Source organism: Perna viridis, chromosome 11, assembly GCF_037379345.1.
Source record: "Perna viridis isolate PV_CMFRI_1.1 ecotype Kerala chromosome 11, ASM3737934v1, whole genome shotgun sequence".
In the NCBI taxonomy this organism is placed as follows: domain Eukaryota; kingdom Metazoa; phylum Mollusca; class Bivalvia; order Mytilida; family Mytilidae; genus Perna; species Perna viridis.
Window position 1 is genome coordinate 5827142 of NC_142455.1, and position 25669 is coordinate 5852810.

Sequence of the window (25669 nt, forward strand, 5' to 3'; positions counted from 1 at the left end):
CATGTTATTTAAATTTTGGGCTTAATAAATGTTCACTTAATATTTATGTAACTCCTTTTGAAAAATCATTTCCCTTGATAAAGTTTTTTTTATAGTGCAAACGTACTATTTCAGCAGTCAAAATGTTTGGTCCGAATATTTGTAAATGATATACGGTCACTGACTGAATATAACTTTACTGTTATGACGACACGAACGTTATATTGTTTTGAAGTTGCCAGGATGTTGTTCGATTCGAATAAAAACAACATTGTTTTTCTTGCATGAAACGTTATTTTTTGTCTATAATTTTGTTGCAGTATAAAGAAAATAAATGTGTACTGACTTAACCAGTACTTTAATATACGACTCGACTCGAACCAGTGAAAACGATCGACACAGACTCGCATTTCCCGCGGTTATAAGACTCATCCGTATATCAGTCAGTGCACTGTTATTGTCTTTCGTCATCACCCTTATGTTATATGTCCTCAATTCAAAATCCAAAAAAAAAAAATGTACACTTTTTCTGCCAAGACATTTCTATCTTCCCAAAAGGATTAAGTATATAAAGTTATATCCTATGTGTCAGTCTCTGTAAGAATCAGGCTGTGGGTGAAACATGGTACATATAAGAAAAACTCTCCATTTCAAAGTTAATTTGGTTATTTGCACCATCAGAATCAAGGAAAAAAGACAAGAATTTCCGCATTACTTCGGTAAATTGTGTTATTATTTCATTGCGATGCACTAAAAATGACAATTTTAAGGGCTTATAACTCTGTCTCATTAAATAACACTAAAACAATAAAGTTATTTATAAAGCTAAGACAACGTAGCTTCGAGGATATAATTTGACGGTCTTAGTGGATATAAACCACAAAAATTCCCCAAAACCTTTCGTAACGTGGTGTTAACCAATCAAACGCTCGATATGGGTGACACTGGCGATCAGTTGAGTGTTCCTGTACTGTTCCGTTTTTGTGCTAAGAATATATACTCAATTCTTTGCACTCATTTGTTGTATTTGATTATGACCGACTAAGTGAGTGATTCTCAACGTCCTTGGCCATTATTTGTTCATAGTACTATAAATACTAATTTTATTATTTATTTTGCAGTCTCTGAAAAGCCAGCACTGATGAAATGCACAGGAAATTATTATAGTTCTTTCTCCTAAAGGTGCAAAAATGTTGGGGAAATGGCACCAACTTTATTGCTTTGATTGTAAGAAAAGTTCTAATTCATGTAACTTCACGTAATCTATAACAACCATGCAGCTTCCTTTCAGAGTTTTGGAACTTAAAAACTTCAGTACAGAAATGTCTTTATTCAATGTAACTGATAGCTACCACACTGTTACTTTCTGTTAAACTAAAAAACCTTAAGATAGTCCAGATTTAGAGCAACTAATCTATATTTAGCGAAATGGTCAATCCTAAACATGAAATAGCGAAGTTCCACAAATACATGCAAGTACACCCTAAGCTAAATATATGTATATAACTTGACATAACATATAAATCTAAACCTTAGTTTCTAAGAAATAGGACTTCAACACTGAAAAACAAGCACCCTCCATTTCCTGTATAATATGTGTCATGATTTCATTTAGAATGGTATTGATTTATTTGGGGATCTTTATTTTCTATCATGAAATAAATCGAGTTTGCAAAGGTGACTAATGTCAAAAGACCAAGAGCCATGACTACATAAAGAAAACACTTTTTTTTAATTTTAAGTAGCAGTCTTTTTAAGAATCATGCAAATTCTGTAAAATGTGATGCATCGCCAAAAAAAAAGGCTAGACTTTTAATTTTTTTTATTAAGTTGCTTTATAGGTTTATATGATGAAATGTATAATTATTCATTCCGATCCATCTGCTTTTAATGAGACAAGCCGCATGGAAAATCAAATAGTTTCTATTGTATTTTAGTGTCATTCATAAAGTTATATCCCTTGATTTTGAATCAAGTACAGTACATTCTATATATATATTTACCTCCTGTGAGCATGGGTTATATAAAAAACCACATGTTATCTGTTACCTATGACATTTTAAACAAAATATCAAATATAAAAATATGTAGGCTTTCCAACCAGTAATCACAGTTTGCATGATTTTGTTTATGTAGAGTGCTGCTTAAAACATTTTATACCAATTTTGGTTGTATTTCCAACATTATTGCATAATACTATGTCCACATGTAAGAATTATCAGGCACCCGAGTTGTGAGATGTGATATTTTTAACTTTTCAAAAAGATCTGTTAAATAAACATTTCGCCTACATATTACCGTATAGTGCACACAATAAAATACATTCTTTACCTTCTCCCTCTTTTACATCATTATTATTAAATCTTCTGAATACATATGTGTCAATTTTAGTTTTATACTGCAAACGCAATTTATGTTTTTTTTTTTTATGTTTGTTCTCCTTTTTTTCTTTTCCTTATGTCAACTGTGTAAATTTATGAACAAGTAGACGGGTGTATCTAACAAAGCAAAGCCTTAAATTTTATTTCTATGTATGGGAATTTTGATTATTATTTTCTCTTTGCAGGTGTCTATTTTCTGTGTTTAATGTTATCTCTGGAGAGTGTTCTTTGTTTGTTACAGTTCCTCTCGTGCTTCCTCTGACTAACGCATTTCCTTGTACACACTCAGTTGCAGGTGCTAAACAATGAAGCGTTGTAACAAAACATAAAAGAAGTTCTTTACAATTTATTCTCTGTACTGCACATAAATTGCTTCCTCATTTATTCTACATGCATTTTAACACCTTGTTATGCATATTAATTGCTTCCTCATTTATTATACATGCATTTTAACACTCTATACTGCACATAAATTTTTTCCTCATTTATTCTACATGCATATTAACACATTGTTATGCATTTAAATTATTTCCTCATTTATTCTACATGCATTTTAACACTCTGTACTGCACATAGATTTCTTCCTCATTTATTATACATGCATTTTAACACTTTGTACCGAACCTAAATTTCTTTCTCATTCATTCCAGATGCATTTAAACACTCTGTACTGAACATAAATTCCTTCTTCGTTTTTTCTACATGCAAATTTACACTCTGTACTGCACATAAATTCCTTCTTCAATCATTCTACATGCATTTTATCACCCTGTAATGCATATAAAGTCCTTTCTCATTCATCCTATATGCATCGTTACACTTTTTACTGCACATAATTCCATTTCCCTTTATTCTTCATGCATTTTCATACTCTGTCCTGCACACTATTTCTTTCCTTATTTATTCTACATGCATTTTAACACTCTGTAATGCATATAAATTCCTTCCACATTCATTCTATATGCATTTTTTAACCCTTTACTGCACAGATTTCCTTCCTTCTTTATTCTATATGCATTTTAACACTCTGTAATGCATATGAATTTCTTCCTCATTCATTCTATATACATTTTTAAATCCTTTACTGCACACAATTCCTTCCTTCTTTATTCTATATGCATTTTAACACTCTGTAATGCATATAAATTCCTTGCTCATTTATTCTACATGCATTTTTACACTCTGTATTGCATATGAATTCCTACCTCATTCATTCTACATGCACTTTAACACTCTGTACCGCATATAAATTCCTTCCTCATTCATTCTACATGCTTTTTTATACTCTGTACTGCATATAATTCCCTTCCTCATTTATTCCATATGCATTTTAACAATCTGTAATACATATAAATTCCTTCCTCATTCATTTTTTATTCTTCTTTTCTCTCTTTACTGCACATAGTTCCCTTCCTCAGTCATTCTACATGTATTTTAACACTCTGTAATGCATATGAATTCTTACCTCATTTTATTCTACATGCAGTTTAGCACTCTGTCATGCATGTAAATTCCTTCCTCATTCATTGTACATGCATCTTGACACTCTGTACTGTACATACATATCTTCCTCATTCTTCTTTATGCAGTGTTATACACTCTACTTCATATATGTTTTTCTCACACATTTTAAAAAGTAATTTTGCCAACAAATTTTAACGTAAATTCCATTTCAAGCATTAGACATGCACATTTTCATCAATACTACACATTCATTCCATATAAACTAAATTTATGACCATGGTGCGGCAGTTGTGTAAATCTGATCAAATCAGATTAATCTATATAATATTATTTCTGTTAAATTAAATTGACCTTCGATTCCAACATTCATTCATGAATTTGATAGTTATTTTAGTATTTCTATAGAGCTACTGTTTAATATATCTGCTATGTCTCTTGGTGTAAGGTGAGGTTTGGATGAAGAAATTAAATTATGGTTGTCTAATTTCATTCTGTATTGATTTCTTTGCGATGTGTAGTGGGTGCACACCGAGAAGAAGTGATATTCACCCTCTATGTTCCCACTATTACATGATTTACAAATACGTTTTTTTTTTCTTTATATTTTTGTACCGAACCCTTTCTATTTCTAGTGCTTGTGCACTCAAAAGAAATTTACTGGTGATAGATCTTTCTCTTTTTGATTTACATAAATCAATATATGGGGGTCTTTTTGACGATATATTTTACGGGAAAATGACAGTTTGTCACTCATAGCTAGTGAGCCTACCAAAATTTGCTAAAATTGATCGTGTAGTTTTTGTTCGATTCTTTTGATATGACAGAACCCTAATTTAGTTTTTTTTTACATGGGACATCCACAAGTTGTTGTTTTTAACTTCTCTGAACATTTCGTAGACTAGTGTATCAGGGGAGTTAAGAATTTGGTTTAAACATTTAATCGTATTCAATTGAAATTTTAGATGTAGAGATGTTCTGTTCAGTTCTGTTAAGCATGCAATGTTTGTAGTTTTGCTGTTTACTCCAAGGATTTCTTGCATGAATTTCAAATGTTCATACATGTATGGACCAGAGTCCCTGAAAGTTTTTCCAGCTCCCCAGACCACACTTCCGTACAGAATTACAGGTATTACCAAAGTGTCAAATAACTTTTCAAGTAAATTACTAGGTACATCTATCTTTTTCATTTTAAACCAGGCCTTTTTTCTCTTCTCCATTAGGTTAATTTTGATAGATTCAAATTACCATTATAGTTAAATGTAATGCCCAGGTAGCAGGAAGATTTTACTGCTTCTAGCCTATTTTTATCAATATTAAAGTGATTGAGAAAACTTTTACCATGTGAATTGAATGTTATAATTTTTGATTTTTTGTATTCACTTCGAGTTTCCCTGTTTCTGACAGCAGAAAAATATCATCTGCATACATAAGTTATGTAATTTTTAAATTATCAATTAATATTGGTTCAGTGCTCCCATTTTTAAGCTGAACAAAAATACCATTTATTAGCTTACTTAAAAGGGTTGGACTGAGGACATCAGCTTGTTTAACTCCACAACCGGAGGGAAAATATTGACTTAAACTGTTTGGGAATTTAACTCGGCATTTTGTGTTCTGATACATAGAATTAATGATATTAAACATATATTCGGGACTTTATGTTTTGATAATATACAGAAGAGGCCCTCTCGCCAAACCGTATCAAACGCCTTTTTAAGGTCTAAAAAGGCGACAAAGTCTTTCTTTTTCTTTCTTTTGTAGTTATCTATTAGTGATTTTAATGTAAATATGTGACCAGTAGTTCATGATTTTGGTTTGAATCCAATTTGATTTTTATCGATCAGTTTATTGGATTCAAGAATAATTTTATTAAAATGTTTATCTAGACTACAGGTAATTGATATCCCTCTATAGTTTGATGGGTCTAATCTATCTCTTTTTTTGGTAATAAAGAGATGTAGCATTCATTCCATATTTTAGGGAATGATCCTGTATTGAATATTAGGTTAAATTGTTTACATAATGGTTTCAATAAGACTTGTGTACCACAAATGATCATTTCATTGGAATTAAATCAGCTCCTGCTGATTTGCCATTGTTAGTGTCTTTATTGCCTTTAATATTTCATTTGAGTCTATTCTGTTGTTTAGAGTGTGATCATTATTGAGATTATTTTCTGCAAGGTCATTCTGAAGGTTTGAAATTATCATTTTATGAAAATTGTTATTTTTTGAATTACCAGAATTCATGTCCTTAAAAATTTTTATGAATTCTTCTTCATAAAACGTTTCATCTTTATTGCTTTCTGATAACCTGTTTAGTTCATTCATAAGTTTTCAAAAGGAAGTTGTTTGATATCTTATCATAGATTTGTGCTTTGTATTTTTTCTCTTCTTCTTTACACCGCCTTCTATATTTAGATCGGAAGAGTAAAATGTTGTTTTTTTCTGTACTCACCATTATTGGGATTTTTATTTACAAGTGAACAGTATTTGTGTACATTTACATGAAGGTCATGGCAAGATTATGTGACCCATGGTTTGGGGGAATTTCTTTTATTTTTATTTTTTTTTTTTGGAAGCTTTTAATAAGTTTAGTAGAGTTTAAGTCTGTATCATATGAACCTGTATTTACGTTTTCAACGGCTGTTCCACTGTGAGTGTGTGCAGTTGTCATGAAATCATTTAACTTTTGTTTTACATGAGGGCTTTGAATATTATTTGAGTATTTAACCAGTGTTTCTTCATTCCATATGAACTTGCCCGGAAGGGATTTATGGTTAGCTTTTTTGAATTTTTTAAGTTATTAAAGCACGTGAACAGTGAGCAGCTAGTTGCGCAAATGATCTGAAATAGTTGTAAAGTCATGAACATTGAAAGTTCCAATATTATTGAAGAGATCATGCGATGCTATTGAATAATCAACAACACTACATTCCTTATATGTTATACAAGTGTAATTACTAAGTAAATCACCTGGTTTTCTTCCAATTAGTATTCCTATACCTCCTTCTCTACATAAATCTAACAAGAGTTTGCCACTTTTATTTAGGTTTCTTATTGAGATTGTTTCTATAAAGCTGAGAATCACAAACATATTTTGGATCAGTCATTTTTGGGAATTGTGTATCATCAGTTAGAATAAAATCATGAATATTACCGATGTATGCATATAAGTCCCCTTGGATAAGAATATCTTCTAGGCTATAATATTCAATATTTCTAAGTAAATGAGAATATCTTTCATTCAAGTCATCTATGCTATTAAGAGAGTTTTCTGGAGAAAAATAAGCTATTCCAAGATATATGTCTTTCTTCAGATTAAAGAACGTTTTGTCTAACTTGGCCCATACAATGTCTTTATGATTATTCTGCAATGCTGTTTCGCATTTACCTAAATTTTGATCAACATATATGGATATACCACCAGAGTTTCGTTCGTCTTGTTTATGTTTACGTCTATTGCTATTACAAATACATACAAATCTAGTGATATATTTTTGTGGGTTACATGTACCACTGTCACACCATGTTTCAACTAAACTAACTATTTGCATTTTAGAAACAAAATTTACAAATTCTTGACTGCTTATCGTTTCATTTGATAAGCCTTGTATATTCCACATTCCAGTGTTAAGGTTAGAATTGATATTATGTATTTTTGTCATTGTTTTCATCTTTCCGAATCACCATGATGCATCAATTTCCCAAAGTTAGGATTGTTTAAAGATGATACGTCATCTATATAACGGAAACTGAGATTAAAGGATCTAGCTAAAATTTGAATAAGATATGTAAATAATTAGAAGAAAAATACCTTAATGCATATATTTTGAATAAAGAGCCAGTTTTCAATGGATCTAGATTTGAAACTGGATAATGTTAACGAACTGTAGCATTAATTTCAAGCTTTTTTTAAAACACAAATTAAAAAAAATCAATGGAAATTGATGGTATTATTTTTCCGTACATTTTCCGTTTATTTAATCGGCGAGTTTCTTAATATTTTAACTTAAGAATTAAGAACATTATCGACTTTTAACTACAAATCTACAATTAACCCTAATTACATTTCTGCAACACGGTAAAATATTTGAGAGGCCTAAAGTCTTACATGAATATAAATTTAATAGAAAATTAAACAAATGGTAAATTGTTGCTTTTTTGTTTTCAAATTATTACCATTCATCAGGTTGTAAATATAGGTTAATCGTTGGTATCTGAACCACACAACTGTAAGGGGAAACCACGTTGATCGACGTCTAAATAACAAGTTTTTTTTTTCTATTATACTTCATTATTGACATTAGGCACTTGACCTCTCTTAAAACATTGACACATATGTAGGACAAAAAGAAAAGTTCATAGCGAGAATATAAAGAATATATAATATATAAGGCCATAAGCGTATTAATGATTTTAGTTTTCTTGGCCAAGGAGTAAATATTATTGACTATTCAAAACTGAGGTAGTTAAACAACTTGACAATTATAAATGTAGAAGAGGAAAATATTGATTTAATTTTGACAATATGATTAGGAGTTGTCCATGTAAGACCCAGGCAGTGGGTTGTACATACAAAAATGTCCTTCTAGAAGAACCCGTTTCTCATGTTTTCTAAACAAATAAATGTAAGGTTGAACTTTGTTATGTTTTTACTAAAATTGTAACAATAAAATAATTGCTTAAAAAGCAATGTAAACTATACAAAATGGCTGTAACACATTAATCTAATCAGAATTTGGATGATTTCGTCGATATATATATATATATATATGCATATTCAGTCAAATTGTGTATTCAGATGTTTAAGCAAACACATGACCTTAAGATCTCTCCTAAGTAAAAATTATCACACATATGAATGTCTCGGACAACTCTATGCACTGCTTGCACACGAATCTAGAATTTTCCAGTGCAAATAAGATGGGAAGACCTCTGCAAGGTGTCAAATAAGGAAGTTAACAAATAATTTGGGAGTATCAAATTCCCATGTATGTGCATTTTCATTGAAAAAAATACTACAAAATGTTTATTCATTTGAAATCTTTCCTATATATTTCAGTACAAAACGAATTGTTATAGTGACTATATGTGTGTTATGTATGTCGTTAATTTAGACTAGGGAAAAGTTTAGGCAAAATATATGTTTAAGAATCATCTGAATAATCAGTGATTGAGAAGTGCCTGCTCTTACATGATACGTTTCTACATATATTTGACGAGCCATGTTTATTATATATACAGAAATACAAAAAAAACCAGGTTTTTTTTTTATAAAACACGGATACCAGTATCATAGGGCTTCTTTATCATTTAACAGGGTATTTTCGGAAAGATGAATCTATGAACAATCGGCTAGTATGTATGGAATGGCCAACTACCGCAAAACAAAATTGCATTTTTTTCTCTTCATTCTACTGCCTTTTGAACTTGCACATGCATGATACCGTTTAGTTTGCTACAATATAAGATCATTGCAGTTGACTATGATAAAATGTGTTATTAAGGGGTGTATAATATCTTCGATCGAACACGTGATGTTCCGGTATGTATTGTACCCTCTCATATCTGTTTTACATTATTCCTACCGTTATATCCGCTTATATGTATCATTCTCAACTTGTTATGAAATATTGATGTCTTCCGTTTTTCCAAGAACCATTTATGTACGATAATTACTTAAAACGCATTCACGGGACATCAAACATATACGCAAATTGCACGAAAAATGAATAATTCAGTAGTTCATTACAATAATCCTGAGGACTACACAACAATATCGGATGAATATTATAATGATTTAGGAATGCAAGACAGTAATATATACGAACCTATATCTGAGCCGTATCTTGGACTTAAATGCAAATATGACAACCACAAAGAGACAGGTCCTGGAGGATACTATACGGATTTAGGAAATGTTGATGACGGCCAGAACAATAAAACGTCTAATTTAAAGAAAAACAAAACAGAACTGGGTGTGCTAAAAGGACCCGATTCTCAAGTGAAATCGGAAAATTTTAACATTTCAAACCATCTTTTAAAAAAACATGCGGTTATACTGATAGTAGTAGTACTTGTATTGGGTACATGTGCCGTATTATTCTTCAGTTTTGCTTGGCCTGAAATAAATCAGGAAAAACTTACGGAAGGTATGATATTTTTTCATATTGCATGCTTTCCCTGTCTTTTTCCATTTATTGTCCTTTCCTTTTTCAAGCTCATATAGATATATGTTTTATTTGATAGAACCATAGGATATGCACTATTTAGAAAGTATATAAGAATAAAACATCCAACATTATATATTTTCCTTATTGTTATAGATAACAATGTTTTATCGAATGTTCCCAGTGTAATACATTTCGATAGTTCACCCTGTGAAATAAATTCGGTAATTTTACTCTCGGATTTTCTCGCGCCAAAACGTCACACCTTTGATATCAATTATGATGAAAGTCTACATAATAATTAGGATAATTAATTGATTTATCTTGAATAACGAAAATATGATCACTCGTGTCAAGAACAAGTTCCTCACATTCGTGAAATGTAGGCTTTCGTCGGCAATTGTGATAATATTTCGGTTATTCACTCTGTTCAATCAATTATCCTATTATTATATATACGACTTCCTTTTTCTTTTAGAATATTTCATCCTTTTTATATTTGCACCATTTTTATCCAAGAGGTTACATTTTGTGGTTCCTCAGGATTAAGGATAAAACTGTCTCCAAAATAAATTATTAAACTTTATTAACTTATTAAATGGTCATGTCACAACCATTTTGGTAGCAGAACGAAAACAGTTTTTAAGAGTATGAAAGTCCTATAATCCTTATTAAGATCAAGCTTGCTTCTTGTTGTTTAAGGGTCCAATTGAGGGCAGATGCGGTATTGATCGTAGGTCGAATGCTCATTTATAAATTGGATGTTTTTGAAATCCCCATATTTTTTTCTTTTGAGATTTATAAAAAAACCGTAACTAAAAGATGTATGGTAAAAATATACAGAAAAATGCAAAGGAAATAAAAGACATCTGTTAAATGAGAAACGATGACTACGAACTCCTATAGCATGTTCCTAAAGATGCAGTGTATTTCTGCAACTCTGCATGCTTGCGTGTACACTGAACGATATTTGTAAATGGCGGAATTTATACCATTTAAGGAGGTAGACCTAAGGTAAGGGACATAAATCATCTTATCATTGGAAATCATTGGAACGTTTGTATTGTATTCAATATATTACATCAACCTCATGTTAGCATCAAAGTAACGTGGATTTATTTCACTCTGTTTCAAAGGAAAGCTTGAAAAAAGCTCTGGTGAAATTGAATATGATACAAACATATCACTGATTTCAAGAATTGTGTCCCTCAATGTAGGTCTACCTCCTTAAATGCGTTTAACAGTGTTATGAAACTCAATTTATAATAAGTATATCCCTCATTACATCCCTTTAAAATACACATGAAAGTGTCACAGCAATTATTTTTCTATTGGTTCGCGGTATTTGTATCGTTTTATTATACGATGAAGACTACTTGTATTGAGCTTAACAATTTGATGCACAGAGAGTCGGATTGATTAATTTTATATTTTATAAGATAAATGACTGAATGTAGTTAATGCTGTAGGAAAACATTTTGAAATGAAACGTGAAAAGGCGAGTAAATAAGGGTTAATGATTTATTCAACGGGTCAAAGTTTTCCTTTTCTCGTTTGTCTACCCCGTACTTGACTTTTTATGAGCAACTCGGCAGGTGTTTCTAGAAAAGAAGAGTACGCTTACACTACCGGTGCACCTGGTTCATTCTCCCAGTTTTTCGTGGAGTCCGAGTTGCTTATTTGCTTTTTGTTACTTTGTATGTATGATTTTAGTTACTTTATTTTCTTTGTTGTGTATGTCTGTTTTCCAAATCTGGTCTTTCTCCCTGGATTACATTCTTTTGATTACCGCTATAACCTTGGTTCCCTTGATTACTCTTTGCTTAAAAGTATGAAATCAACATGTATTCTGACATATTTTAAAGCTTAATTTATTCCGTTTTATTAGCCAAAACGTGTACTACATAATTTTTTGTTTTTTTCTTTTTGGCACTTCAGCAAATTATTGCAAAGGCAGACCTTGTCTTAATAATGGAAGTTGTGAGAACACAGTTAGTGGATTTGACTGTTCTTGTCAAGAAGGATATTACGGAAATCAATGCCAAAGTAAGTTAAACAACAATCTCATCTGTTGGACATGTTAAAAGTGAACTTTAAATGACTCTATTAGTCCCTCAAAGTTTGTTAGTTTGGTATTTTCCCCTTTATTAAGATCAAGCTGGCTATTTGTGGATTAAGGGTCCGTGATATAACGAGGACGCTTACCTTACCGATAAACCTGATCCATGCTCCCAGTTTTTAGTTGAAAACGAGTAACTCATTTACGTTTGTTAATTTGTATGTGTTATTTTAGTTATTGTATGTTCTTTATTGCGTGTGCGTGTCTGCTTTCCATGTCTGGTCCTTGTCCATGGACAGCATTTCCTTTTCGCTAGAATCTTGGTTCTTTTGTCCACTCTTTTAAATTTCTTTATGTGAAAGCTGACAATTGATTAAGAAGTTAAGGGTAATTTTGTTATTAATAATGATGAACAAACATTCATCGCCTAGTTTCAGATTTATTTATTTCAATGCAACATAACTGCTTGATCGAGTGCAAATCCCAATAGAGTTTTCTGGTCTCGCCATGTGACTCTCTGGTTTCACGACAATGGGTCCTGTAGCTTCCATTTAAATTTGAGAAGCTTTGTTACAGAGTCGTTTAACAGAGTCTGAGTTCAGTATTAAAGGCAAAACATCTTTCATGTAACAGTACCGATAACAAATGAAACGTTTATATTTCTACATAATAAAAGTGTTGAGAAAAAGCATAAAACAAAACAAAAACAAAACAAAACAAAACAAAACAAAAAAAAAACAAAAAAACAAAACAAAAACAAAACGTATCGAATACTGCGCTACGAGATCCCAGAAGTAAACAATTAAATGCAGATCGGTCTCCGGTTTTTATGACATTTCACGCCAAAAACGTCGGTAAGAAAAAGAAACAAGGACGAAACTTTCAAACCCAAATATATTTTTCATTATTCAAAATAGTTATAAATTTGAGAGTCATCAGAAAATATAATGCATTTGATTGTTTATATTTCTTTGAAATACATGCCATACGAAGAGCGCATAACAGATTGCTTTTTCATAATTTTGTACATGGTATACATTTCTTATACCTATTCTTATTCTTTATATTATAGAAAACTACTGTGATAGGCGTCCCTGTCTCAATGATGGAATTTGTCTAAGTACAAAAGGTGGCTACAATTGTTCCTGCTTAGAGGGGTACAGTGGGAACCACTGCGAAAGTAGGTTGAAAAACATACGTATCACTGATTCTATATATTAAGTATAAAGTTAAACCTTTGCTGTTCGAATCTTGCAAAAGGCTTGATGTCACCGTGCTATTTTCATATTTAATATGCCAAATTAGGGATGAGCATCATCATCTCGATATATGACAATTTTTTTTCAATAAATTTTCATCCATTTCATATCACAAATGCATCCTGTCTCAAAGTTTAATGTTGGTTTTTGAAAACTGCAACGGTTAAAGAGAATCACAATGCATATAAAACATTAACATTCATTAAAATGGGAGATAACTGTTTAGTTTGTGCGAAATTTGGTTTCTTTGTTAAGGAACTTTTTAATCGTTTTCCGGGCCATCCATTGTCGCTTTAAAACATCTTTTTACTGTTTGACATGCACATTGAATCAAAAATAATACAAATGGATAAAATTTACCCTGTGCCAACCATATAAGGACAGCCTCTTAAATGTTGATTTGCTCTCCCTTTGAATGTTATAGACACTGTTACAGTTCTTTAACGTTTAATCACAAGCTGTTGACAATGATATTCCATAAACAATACTCCATGTAATTAGATATGTTATGATCAGCCAATTAAAATTAATAGCGGAATCTTTCTAAACTGAACCCTAAAAAGACGAAAAACGGTCTAAACAAACAGTTATAAAGTTCTTTCATGGCTTGTTCAGAATTTCAAACGATTCACGTATGATACAATACATGAAAAACTAATAATTTGTTTGCCATTTTAATGGAGGGATTTTACTTATATATATGTAAGCTTTATTTTTAAATGTTCACGGGTAACAGATGATTAAAGCCATCTTCTAACTGTTGATTTATCTTTATATGAAGGACGATTGTAATGTGCGATTCCTTCTGGATTTCTTACCAAATGTATATATGAAAATGGCTGAAATGAAACTGAAATCGGTTGTTTGTTTGATGCTTGATTAAAGAAAATCAATTAAGACAAATTTGTAAGACACATGAAACGAAATTAAATTTATGCGTAGATCTATTTATACAAGTTGTTTGTAATCGTATCTGTACAGTCACAGCCAACGAAACCGAAACTACTTGAACGAAGACACTTAAGGCACTTCCTATTTAAGATGCTGTAGTAGATTTTCCAAAGGTCGAAAATGTGTTGTAGGTAGGGACCTCGAAATGCTATTTATTATTATGACGTCACCACATGCGAGTAATATTACACTTACAACAATTTGTGAATCATTTTTTTTGTGAAAATAATTACTTGCTTTTGTTCTAACATTATCAATTGTCAATTCAGTTATGCTTAACGTCATCTATTTAAGAGAATGAACAAGTGTGTGTCTATGTATGATACATTTCATGAGCAACTCCGTGGGTGTTTCAAGAAAGGTGTAGGACGCTTACCCTACCGGTGCACCTTGTCCTTGCTCTCAGATTTAAGTGAAGTCCGAGTTGCTCACTTACTTTTGTTACTTTGTATATATTATTTTGTTTATTTCATATTTTTTTTTGTTGTGTATTTTTTTCAATAACTGGTATTTGTCCCTGGACCAAGTACTTTTGATTTCCCGAAGAATCTTGGTTCCCTCGATTTCTTTTTCAACTATGACAAGACGTACATGTAGTAATAAAGACATCAATCCATTGTACGTTGTTGTACATTTTTTATTCAAATGATTAACTAAATACAAAAATACTAATCATAAAAATTAAGGTAACCATGTACATTTAATCTGTGCTATCTTTTTAATTTGCTTTCTTTTCTCTTTTTTTTCATATAGGAACACCATGCTCTAACTCGCCATGCATGAATGGTGGTACTTGTCGTGTATCAGGAGGAACATATTCATGCAGCTGTAATAAACGATTTGATGGTAATCGTTGTCAATGTAAGTATATTGAAACAATTACAGCGAGTTGTTCCAACTGCTATGATAAATATTGTGAACGATTCGTAAAAATGACTTTATGTTCTTGTTAAAATCGTTTTTCCTAACTATAATGAAGAAAGGGCGCAGTATAAAAATGAACTTGCCTCTTGCATTTTAATTTAGATTCTAAAAAAGCTTCAAGTTATAGGGCATAGTGCCGATTAAACTCCTTCTGCATTCTATTTTGAAACGAATTGCAATGAATACGCTTGAGACGTTGTCTAACTTTCAGCTCTTCGGACATGTTCATATGGATGGATACAACATGGTGACAAGTGTTATGATTTCAATCATTTTAACAGGGACTGGGCTGACGCTAAGGTAGGATTGACGGACATGATTATGGTTATATCAAAAATAGAATTAAGATGCTCAGAGTAAAAAATAACCTGTTATCGAAAATTTACGAGACAATATATGATATTCGGCTATGCCTATGATAGACGGAAGTCAATGTATGCCCTCAAACTTTCGTTACAGCAGGTGGACGGTGGATAAATCTTTGTTTAAGGCGCATCGCCGTTTTGCTATGGTCGCAGCTTAATTCGGTGAGGAGAATGTGTAACTCACAGGAAAGCTTGATAGATTTCTGCACAGCCAATGATTTCGAAATCATTTTTAAATAAATGAAAAAAAAATTATCGACGTATATAGAGACAAAATGTCACATCCGCACTTGCGCAACCGTCTACTTCTTTGTCGACCCACTTCCGTCGCAATATATTTAGCTATTCATAGTTCTGGTCTTACATTCTACATGTATAGGACATAGATGACGCTCCATTCGTATTACACCCAGAAATGAACGCTGGTTTTGTTTAGTAAAGTTGACAATATTCACTCAATTCGTGTTTATTGTTTTAAGTGTAAGGTTTTGTAAGAATCAGGCAAAATGAAAACCATGCATGTCAAAACACTACCGATCTGATAGTACAATTTCATTCAAGAATACTTTCTCCACGTGGAAGGACCAGTCTTTGATATCTGCGTCACTGGATTTGCTAAAAAACGTCTCAAAAGAATGTTAAAACAATGATCGAGTTCTCTTCCACTGAAATGTACTTTTTCTGTGCTTTCCAATGAAATTATAACTGAATTTACCGAAATGACATAGACAATTTTTTGTTTGTTCAGATGGCGCAAATATTCAAATTAAACTTTCAAAATTATGGTTTTTCATGCCATATTTCATACACTGCCAGATTCTTAAAACGACTGAAACTAAGTATCTATCCTGTGCATGTTTATTACCGTTCTTCCCTTCATGCCTGTTTCCCTCAAAATTTGTCTTATTGTGATGTATCCGAATTTCACGATAAACCAAGACTTCACAGGTCGCTTTTTTTCATTTTAAACCCAAAAATGGAAATTTGGTTTTTTTTTTTTTATACCATTTTTTCTTTACTTGTGTTCCTTTTTTAAGTGTTAGATGTCCTTTGTGCTGTAATTTACGTAAGAAATATCTTTTAATATCATTTTAAGTTTCCTTAAGATTTTCAGGTCTTCAATATATGGTTATTTCTTTCACAAATGCTTCCCCGATGTTACGACCAAACCATTCCCTTAACAGTACACTTATTTAAATAATTATAATAAAAAACACTTTATTCATAGTCTTTCGGGTAATTATGTTCGAAGATAGTGTGCAGCGGGTATCAATGTTTGTGTTTCGATTTCCATATAATGAACGTATAGTTTGCAAGCATTAGCGTAATTTCTTGGTACTATATATATTAATGACTTTACAGTCTCGCTGTGAAGAATACAACAGTTATCTAGCAGAGCCGAAAACTTCATCTGAAATCGCCTTTCTCAGGTCCGAGGCAAGATCAAGGGGACACAGTAAGTGCCTTTACTAAAAGGGATTGAAAAAATGACTCTTGTGTATTTCGTTTCCTTTATTTTTTTTAATAAAATTACACGAGGACTAGTATGATAAAGGAAATAGATAATTATAGCATCGAATCAAACAGAAATGATTTACTTGTATTCATTATATTGATAGCAGTGTTTTATCGAATGTTTTCAGTGTAATAAAATTTGATAATTCACACTGCGAAATAAATTTGGTAATCTCATTCTAAGACTAATCATAGAGTCGAATCGTACATAATTTTTTTACTTGTATTTCACTTAAGCATGTGCAGAAGTAATCAAGGAAACCAGTGGTTATTTTTATATAACACATTGCAGGGAAATAAAATGTTCACATACGTTTTAGTTACTTGTCGACAAAGTGTTTCTATAAAATACTAAAGCCAGTTGATTATATTCTAACATTCTCACCTATGCCTCTAAATATTTACACACTAATATTTTCATTGCATTTAGTCTAAGTTTCAACCATCATCAAAATATTATTTATCCATAGAATTGTTTTTTCATTCATTTCCCAGACACTTAACTTCAAAATATTCAAGGGAACCAAAGTAATAGGTAATCAAAAGAATACAATCCAGGGACAAAACCAGCCATGGAAAACATGGAAAACGGACAAATACATACAAAGAACATAAAGCAACTAAGATCACACATACAAAGCAAATGAGCAACTCGGATTCTACTAAAAACTAGAAGCATAACTAGGTGCACCTGTAGGCTAAGCGTCCTCTGCTTTTCTAGAAACACCCGCATAGTTGCTTATAAAAAGTCAAGTCCGGGGTAAGAGGAAAGGAAAACTATAACACGTTGAACAGATCAGTTTTCATGGCGGAGATGGATACATCGTAACGGTCCACGAGTTCATTTAGGGCAAAATAAAACGCAGTAAAAGGAAATAACTACATACCTCGTATTTCTATTTTTGGTCTATTTTTTTTATTTGTTGTTGGTGTAATTATTATTGTGTTTTATTTATGTGGTAAGATACTTTAGATTTCAGTTAATTCAACTGTCTTTGTATTCTATAATGCAAATAACTTAAAAAAAATAAAAGTCAACTATTCGGATTTAAAATATCAGTTATAAAGTTTTATCGCTAAATAAACATGTTAGATCAGGAAAACGGTAAAAGTGGTATTTCTCATAAATTGATAATTTCTAGCTAGTTGAGTGGGAGTATTTATCATCTTCGATGCTAGTTATTGTGAGTAGTAAACAAACATACTACAGATCTTAAATGGTATAAGCGTCACACTTATACCATATACCATTCCAATTCCCGATTGAAAATTTCCAATCTCCATAAAAAATCCTCATACCCCCATAGAATCCAAGTTGCGTATTTTTCTTTTTTTTAATGAAATATTTACATTATCATTTAGATTATATATTTTTCTATTCTTTATACATTTTAACTGATATTTTTAATAAAATTCAATACATATTTTTTTTCAAGAAATACGTTAAATTCTAAATTCCAACACTTCATATACCATCCTCATTCCCTATCCCCATCTACCATAGTATGTAAAGTTTTCCCCATACAAGTACTGATTTGTAGTCCACGATAAAACATTTTAAAGCATATTGGCTTGGTGCAACTGACAGACAATGGGAGTCCTCTTGGAGATGGGAACATAGCAGATCATGGGTTACCATTACGGACTGGCATACCAGGACTATCATAGAGCCTAACAATGCGGATGGGAATGAAGATTGTCTGGCTATATCACACGCTCTTGACTATGAATGGAACGATGACAAATGTTCTAGAGAAAACGATTTTATCTGCGAAAAGAAGTAAGAGGACAATATATTTTTATTTATTTTATAGATAGCAGTGTTTTACTGAATGTTTCCAGTGTAAAACATTTCGAAAATAAATCTGTAATTTTCCCGCCAAAACATCACAAAACATATATTGTTCCGCCGTTCACAAAAATTGAAATTTAAAGTTGAAAATAGGAACGAATAATGTAGGAGAACTATATAGGATAATCAATTCTCAATAACCACGATCGCAGTAATATATAACTTGTGCGCGGAACAATTCCCGCCCACTCATTAAATCTAGACGTTCGACGGCACTCGTGATCATATTTTTGTTATTCACTCTTTCAAATTAATTAACCTATTATCATTTGCTACATCTGTAAAACAGAAATATTTTGGTGACAAATCATATCTTATTTTAACGTTACATAAAATTGAGCGAAAAAAAATGGGACAAAAGATAAATGTGCCTAGCATAAAATTTGTGTACGCCATTGTTTACATTTCCTGAACATTTGTGGTTAACATTTCTTAGAATAATGAGTGATGTTCAACATAGAACTTGCATAAGTACAAGTTTGATAAACGTAAGTTTGTATGCATACCATTGGGTAAGCAAAGCTTTTTAATGGTACATGTACAAATTTTCAATTTACAGTATATATCATCCCCATTCCCTATCCTCATTGTCACCATTTGCCTTCCCAATAGCAAAAATCCCCATCACCCATAGATTCTTCATTGCTTTTTCTTTATGAAATATTTACTTTTTCAAGTTAAATTGTATATTTCAACAACACTAAAAATGTTATTTTCAATTGAATTTGAAATGCTTATAAAAACATACACTTTTATAACTTATTTTCTCATCTTACCCATTGATATGTATATTTTTTTTCTTCAAAATATCATGTGGCGTAAAGTGTAATGTCATTTTTTTCTGTGACTTAAGTATTAACTCTTATTGTAGAGTATTTTGGTATCGCATTGCTTCTAATTGCAATAACTATCATTGAAAAATTGTCTTTTCAACAACATACTGTTTTAATTCTTTTACAGACTTTACTAGTACGATTAAAATGGAAGATCAAGTAAAGGCTTCTGGATCATACTGTCACCGTCTTCTTTTAAATACACATATTTGTTAGTCATAACCGTTAACGTAGATTTGTTAATTTGTCCTCTCATAACCGCGTTTTCTTAGTAAAAATTATCAAGGGAATTCAGCGTCGAGCGTTAGTTAACAGAATATTTTCCAAGGATAATTACTAAACAGGGTAAATAGACACAACCACAATAAACAACAAACATCACACAAAGCAAAGAAAATCAAAATTAATGGGAGCATGGACAAGGGTCGCCGGGCTAAAGGTGATTTTGCACAATGACGATCCAAAAGTTCATGATAACAACGATAACATTTATTGAAGGAATGAGTGTTATACTTTTTGGTCCATGAAAAAATAACCTAAATCACGTGGCACACATAGAATTACCTGCGTATTAGACCATGTTAAAGTGTGCACCAGGGGAATTGAGGTTATTTCAAAAAGACCGAAAATATATAACAGTCATTCCTTACAATTTAATTTAAGTATTAAAATTCAGCGAGTAAATCACACAATTTGCTCTATGATATGATAGACGAAATTTGTTATCCAATTAGATATTGTGTTACTTGTGAAATTAAATCATTAGTAATGCTTTCAGTCTTGTTGCAACGACAAAATATTCTACAAATTCATTTGAGAAATAATCACATTAAATTAAACTGTTATAGTTAAGAAGGTGTACCTAGGGTAAGGGACACAACTCTTAAAATTAATAATGTTTGTATCATATTCAATTTCACCGAAGCCTTTCAAGCTTCTTTGAAACAGAATGAAATCAGTCCAAGTTCCTTTGATGCTCACATGAGACTGGTGTAAAATGGTAAATACAAACGTTCCAATGATTTGTAAGAGGTTGTGTCCCTTCAAATTTCCCTTTTTTATTTACATTTTTCAAGCCTTAAATCTTTCAGAAAGTCACATGTATGATTAGAGAGCAAATAAGAGTTGTATATTAGGTAGGAAAAGTAATTATTTTGTTCAAACAGTCTAGTTGCAATGCAGTCTTTCCCATTAAATTTGTTCAAAACAGGTCGCTATGTAGTATGTAAATTAGCTTTTTCGCCATCTTCCTAGCCTTTGATTGCTTCTGAATCAATATGAACAGTACTGGATTCATTTGCATGTTTGAAATCGACGAAAAAGTTATCCCCCTTTGAATAGGTCAACGGTCAACAATGAAAAAAAAAACATCCTGTGTATATTCTTTTAGTATATATAATATGTTCTTTAAAACAAGAACTCTTTTTCCATTTTGTAATATGAATTGTATGATGTGCTTAAACATAATGAATAATGGTATGAAACAATGATTAATTATTACCTGTACAATAGTACCTGTATATGTTATAACATATTCAAGTCATTGACAGAAAATCCTTCTATTTGTGCAATTTTGAAAGTTATTAGATTTAAGTGAATTAAAATATAATTTCATGTAGTAAACAAATAAGAATATTGTTTTTTTGTTGAAAGGTAATATATGTATACACACCAAAACGAAATTGATGTCCCTTATAAGATCTATACAATTTTGCCTGAATTATCATATTGTTATGTAAGATGGGATTTATGGTTTTGTATTTGATTTTTCGGGTTTTCAATTGAGTATCAACTTTTGCTTTACATTTATGTATTATTATGTCAATCTCTTATATCAGTAGATATTCGAATGTTAAAGCGCATATTATCAATAAATGACTTATTTACACATGAGTGGGCCTATATATTTGTATTCTATACCATTGTAATGATTCTTATGAAATTAGGTTTCTTAAGTAACTGTCTTTGTAAGAATCGTGCAAATTCTGAAAAATGTGATACATCCCAAAAAAGGCTACATATTTAAATTTTTGTAATTAAGTTGTTTTATGGGTCGATACTATGAAATGTGTAATTATTCATTCAAATCTGCCTGCTCTTACAAGATAATCAACATTGAAAATCCAATAGATTTTATTGTATTTGAGTGTCATTTACAGAGTATTATCCCCCTTAATTTTGAAATCTACAGTGCATTCTATATAATTTTATCTCCTAAGAACACGGGTTATATGAAAAACCAAATGTTAATTTCTGTTTACTGTGTCAATTCAAACAAAATATCAAAAATAAAAATATGTAGGCTTTTTACCCATGAATCAGATTTTGCATGATTCGTAGCTGGAGTGCTACATAAAAAGTTTATAATGCATATTTAGACTATGCAATTTATTTATTTCAAAACCGTAAATAATCATGTATATCTCTTATATAAGACTATTGATATCAAAATGTAAAAGCGTGTTTTGATATTCCTTATGAATTAATTTTAGTACAAAAATTCAACGAGTAAATCATAGGAAAGGTTGATGACGTCACAGTCTTAAAAAAAATTGGCTATTGAGATGATGGGTAAACTTTTATCCAATCAGAAAGCGTGTTACTTATGAAACTAAATTATTGTAAATTATCAAAGATCCCACATTCAATTATACTAGTAGACAAGATTTTTGAATAGAGATAAATTAATGATTTTCATTTATTCGCAGAAAAGATGTATGTTTGCAAGTCCATTTACTTATGTCTTTTTGGTTTTAAGAACCATTTCAGAAATGCACATAATGAGGCTGAAAATAATTCGGTCTTAATTTTGCCTCAATTCCATTTCTTAAGATGTCATATCAAAGCTATTCGCAAACTTCTTAAAATGGTGGGCAGAGTTGCGAACTTTGCAAGTGTAAAAGTGGGTTGTTAAATTTTTACAGTTGTGTATTACTCTTACAAACACTTACAATAAATATCTGTGTATAAATATCTTTACCTACTGCATATCAGTTTCAGTTACCGTTGGCAATTTTGTTGACGAGATTAAATAGTTTCGTAAACAATATGGCACGTTTTCAGTCATTTGCAACAAGGTTTAAAATTGCGTCATGGGACATTTTTGTTACGACGAAAATTTCATGTAAATCCTACTTAATTTAAACTATAAAAAAGTATCAATACATATTCAACTTTGTCTCCTTACAGGTTTCTCATATTATCAATAATGATAATGTTAAATACATGTTGTAGTTATAAAAAAGGAACGGGAATTTTGTGAAGAATTTGGGTTTGATTTACAGGAATTAGGCATTGAGGTAATATATGATGTATTTTATACAGTTCAATAGATGTAGTAAAACTATTGTCTATATATCTCGTCATGTTTTACTCGAATTTCTTGTCAAATTGCATCTATTATTTTCAAGGAAAACATGTAATGTGTATAGTCAAGATACTTGAACTTATATATAAATGTAAATATCAGCCTCAATCTTTATTTGTTTATTTGATAACTGACAATACGCTCTTGACTTTTTCACTTAAGAAAACTTCCTGTTAGAACGAGGACATAGTCACATGTTACTATAACTAAACTATCAAAGTGCAACACTGTGGTTAATAGGGCGAATGTAACGAGGACACTGGGAATTTTAAACGATGTCATATAACTATTAAGTATCAGTCTTTATTAAAAAAAAAAACTAGACTGAAAGTGATTCATGCATGTCAAAACCCACCGAATTTCAGTTTTATATCTCGTGCAGAAAACGTTGAAAATTACATAACCAGTCTTAATTTTTCATTTTGGGGTTGCGCTTTTAAAATTTAAAAATATAGAACATGTAGACCACAAAAGCATTGTCTGATTTATATTTTTTACACCATGACTCACCTTACCATAGGCAGTGTCCTAATTGTATATGGTCTGGTATTAAATATGTTAATAAGTGGTTAAACCATAAGTTTTCAGTCGATATATCAACCACATATATATTTATCTTTTCATAATGTTATAATTGTGACACTAACTTAATTTGATGAAAGACATGTTCCTAAAGTCAATTTGCTATTAATAATTCAATGAAAATTCCTGTTTCCCCATAATATACATTTATGGTTGCCGTAAATCATTTGTGTCAGTATATACGATTCATTTTTTTTTACATTTTTGTTTTGATCTATTTCACACTTCCTCTAATACCTCTTCTCCATTTCACCATTATCAACTCCCCCTTCTCAATTTCACCATTATCAACCCCCCTTCTCAATTTCACCATTATCAACTCCCCCTTCTCCATTTCACCATTCCCATCTCTAAATGTCCCATGCTCAATTTCTTGAGACCGTTTATTATTAAGTAGTACTTATTTTTGTTTTAAATGTTATTGAGAACAGAAACTAACATGTGGCTTTTCATATATACATGATATAACCCGTGCTCTTAGGAGATATTATAATTCAAAATTAAGGGAAATAATTCTGTAAATGACACTAAATTACAATGGAAACTGTTGGAACTTATTTATATCGAAGAGTTTCTGTTACGAGTGAATTGATTATATGTTGGATCCGGGTTAAATTTAGGTAACTCAACTGATAACTGTGTCTTTTCACCGACAACATCTAGGTGAAAACCATAATTTACATGGTAACCTTTTAAGTGATATTTGTAAAGATTTTCAATTACGAATATTAAATAGGAGATTTCTCGAAGATTCATAGGGGTACATTTTTTTTCTTTACTTTTCATAATAGCAATGGAGAGAGCATAGTTGACTATATGATTGCTTTTCACAATATTTTGTATAACATTGAACTTTTTATGGCACATAGTCCTGCTGAATTTTCAGGCCATTGTTTGATTTCAAATTATATGAAATCAAACGTACAAAGGGATATAACTCCAAAACAAAATGTAACCTATACACGTAATTATAAATGGTATAGAAATCAAAGTAGCACCTATTTAAGACTCGAGACTTAAAATATTTTTACCCTTAATTCATTGATTAAGGATGACAAATATGACGATATTGATATTATCGTATCAAAAATGAATGACATATATCTTAAAGCAGTCCCTAAAAGGTTCATTTTACAGACTTTCTAGAAGGCCTTATAATAATTTCAAAAATACCTAGAAAACCTAGAAAAACCTAGAAAAATTTGGATGTCAAATGATTGTCTTTCGATGAGAATAGAGGTAAGGTCTTTTTTTGGGGGGGATTACAAAAAGATCCTTGCAATATTTTAATACGTCACACTTATTGCAACTGTGTACAAGAATATAATTAAACAACACTATAACGATAAAGTTGAAAAAGACAGCATTTTCCGTATATCCGTTACACCCTTCCATTATAAAGCTAGGACATCGTTGCTTCTAGGAGATAATCGAGTGTCTTTGTTGATATAAACAACTAAAATCCCCAAAAATCTTTCGTAACATAGTGTCAGTCAATCATTTGCACGATATGAGTGACACTGACCATCGGATGGCTGTTCCAATACTTGGTTTAATTTTCGTTTTTATGCAAACATATACACTCATATGTGGTATTTGCAATACATGACGGACTGAGGGGTTTCCTAACGCCCTTGGCTATCATTTGAGGTCTCTCACGGACGGTGTAAGCGAAGCGTTAAAACAGCCCCAGGACATAATGTTTACGCTCACCATTCTAAAATTTTGTAGGGTCGGTAGGTGGTGATTTATTTTGATTTGAAATTTTTGAAATGAAATTAGACATAATGACACCAAACTAAGAATTCAATGAAAACCAAATATCCAGAGACTAAACATGTAATAGGGTATGTAAGTCTCGTTCTAGTTTCATTTTCTTTACCGGAATTTACGAAGTAAAACGTATTGAAAACCGAAGACCGATCTGCATTTTATTGTTTACTTCCGGGTATTCGAAACGCTGTAT

General features: G+C 31.3%; 2 protein-coding genes across 2 annotated transcripts in view; one reads left to right on the forward strand and one right to left on the reverse strand.

Annotated features, from left to right (window-relative positions):
• The window catches only part of LOC148602721 (uncharacterized), a 31163-nt gene extending 27106 nt beyond the window's left edge, over positions 1-4057 (reverse strand). The window contains exon 1 of the mRNA XM_088553306.1: positions 3826-4057. The gene's annotated coding sequence lies outside the window, so the exon portion shown is untranslated. The remainder of the gene's footprint in view (positions 1-3825) is intronic.
• A 5368-nt stretch (positions 4058-9425) lies between these two features.
• On the forward strand, positions 9426-21647 carry LOC148602723 (uncharacterized). The gene is made up of 8 exons (XM_088552960.1): positions 9426-9978; positions 11935-12042; positions 13128-13235; positions 15019-15126; positions 15401-15489; positions 16917-17010; positions 18633-18849; positions 19882-21647. Exons 1-8 carry the CDS (start codon positions 9555-9557, stop codon positions 19889-19891), a joined length of 1158 nt encoding a protein of 385 aa, XP_088409086.1. The 5' UTR covers positions 9426-9554; the 3' UTR covers positions 19892-21647.
• Positions 21648-25669: the final 4022 nt, after the last annotated feature.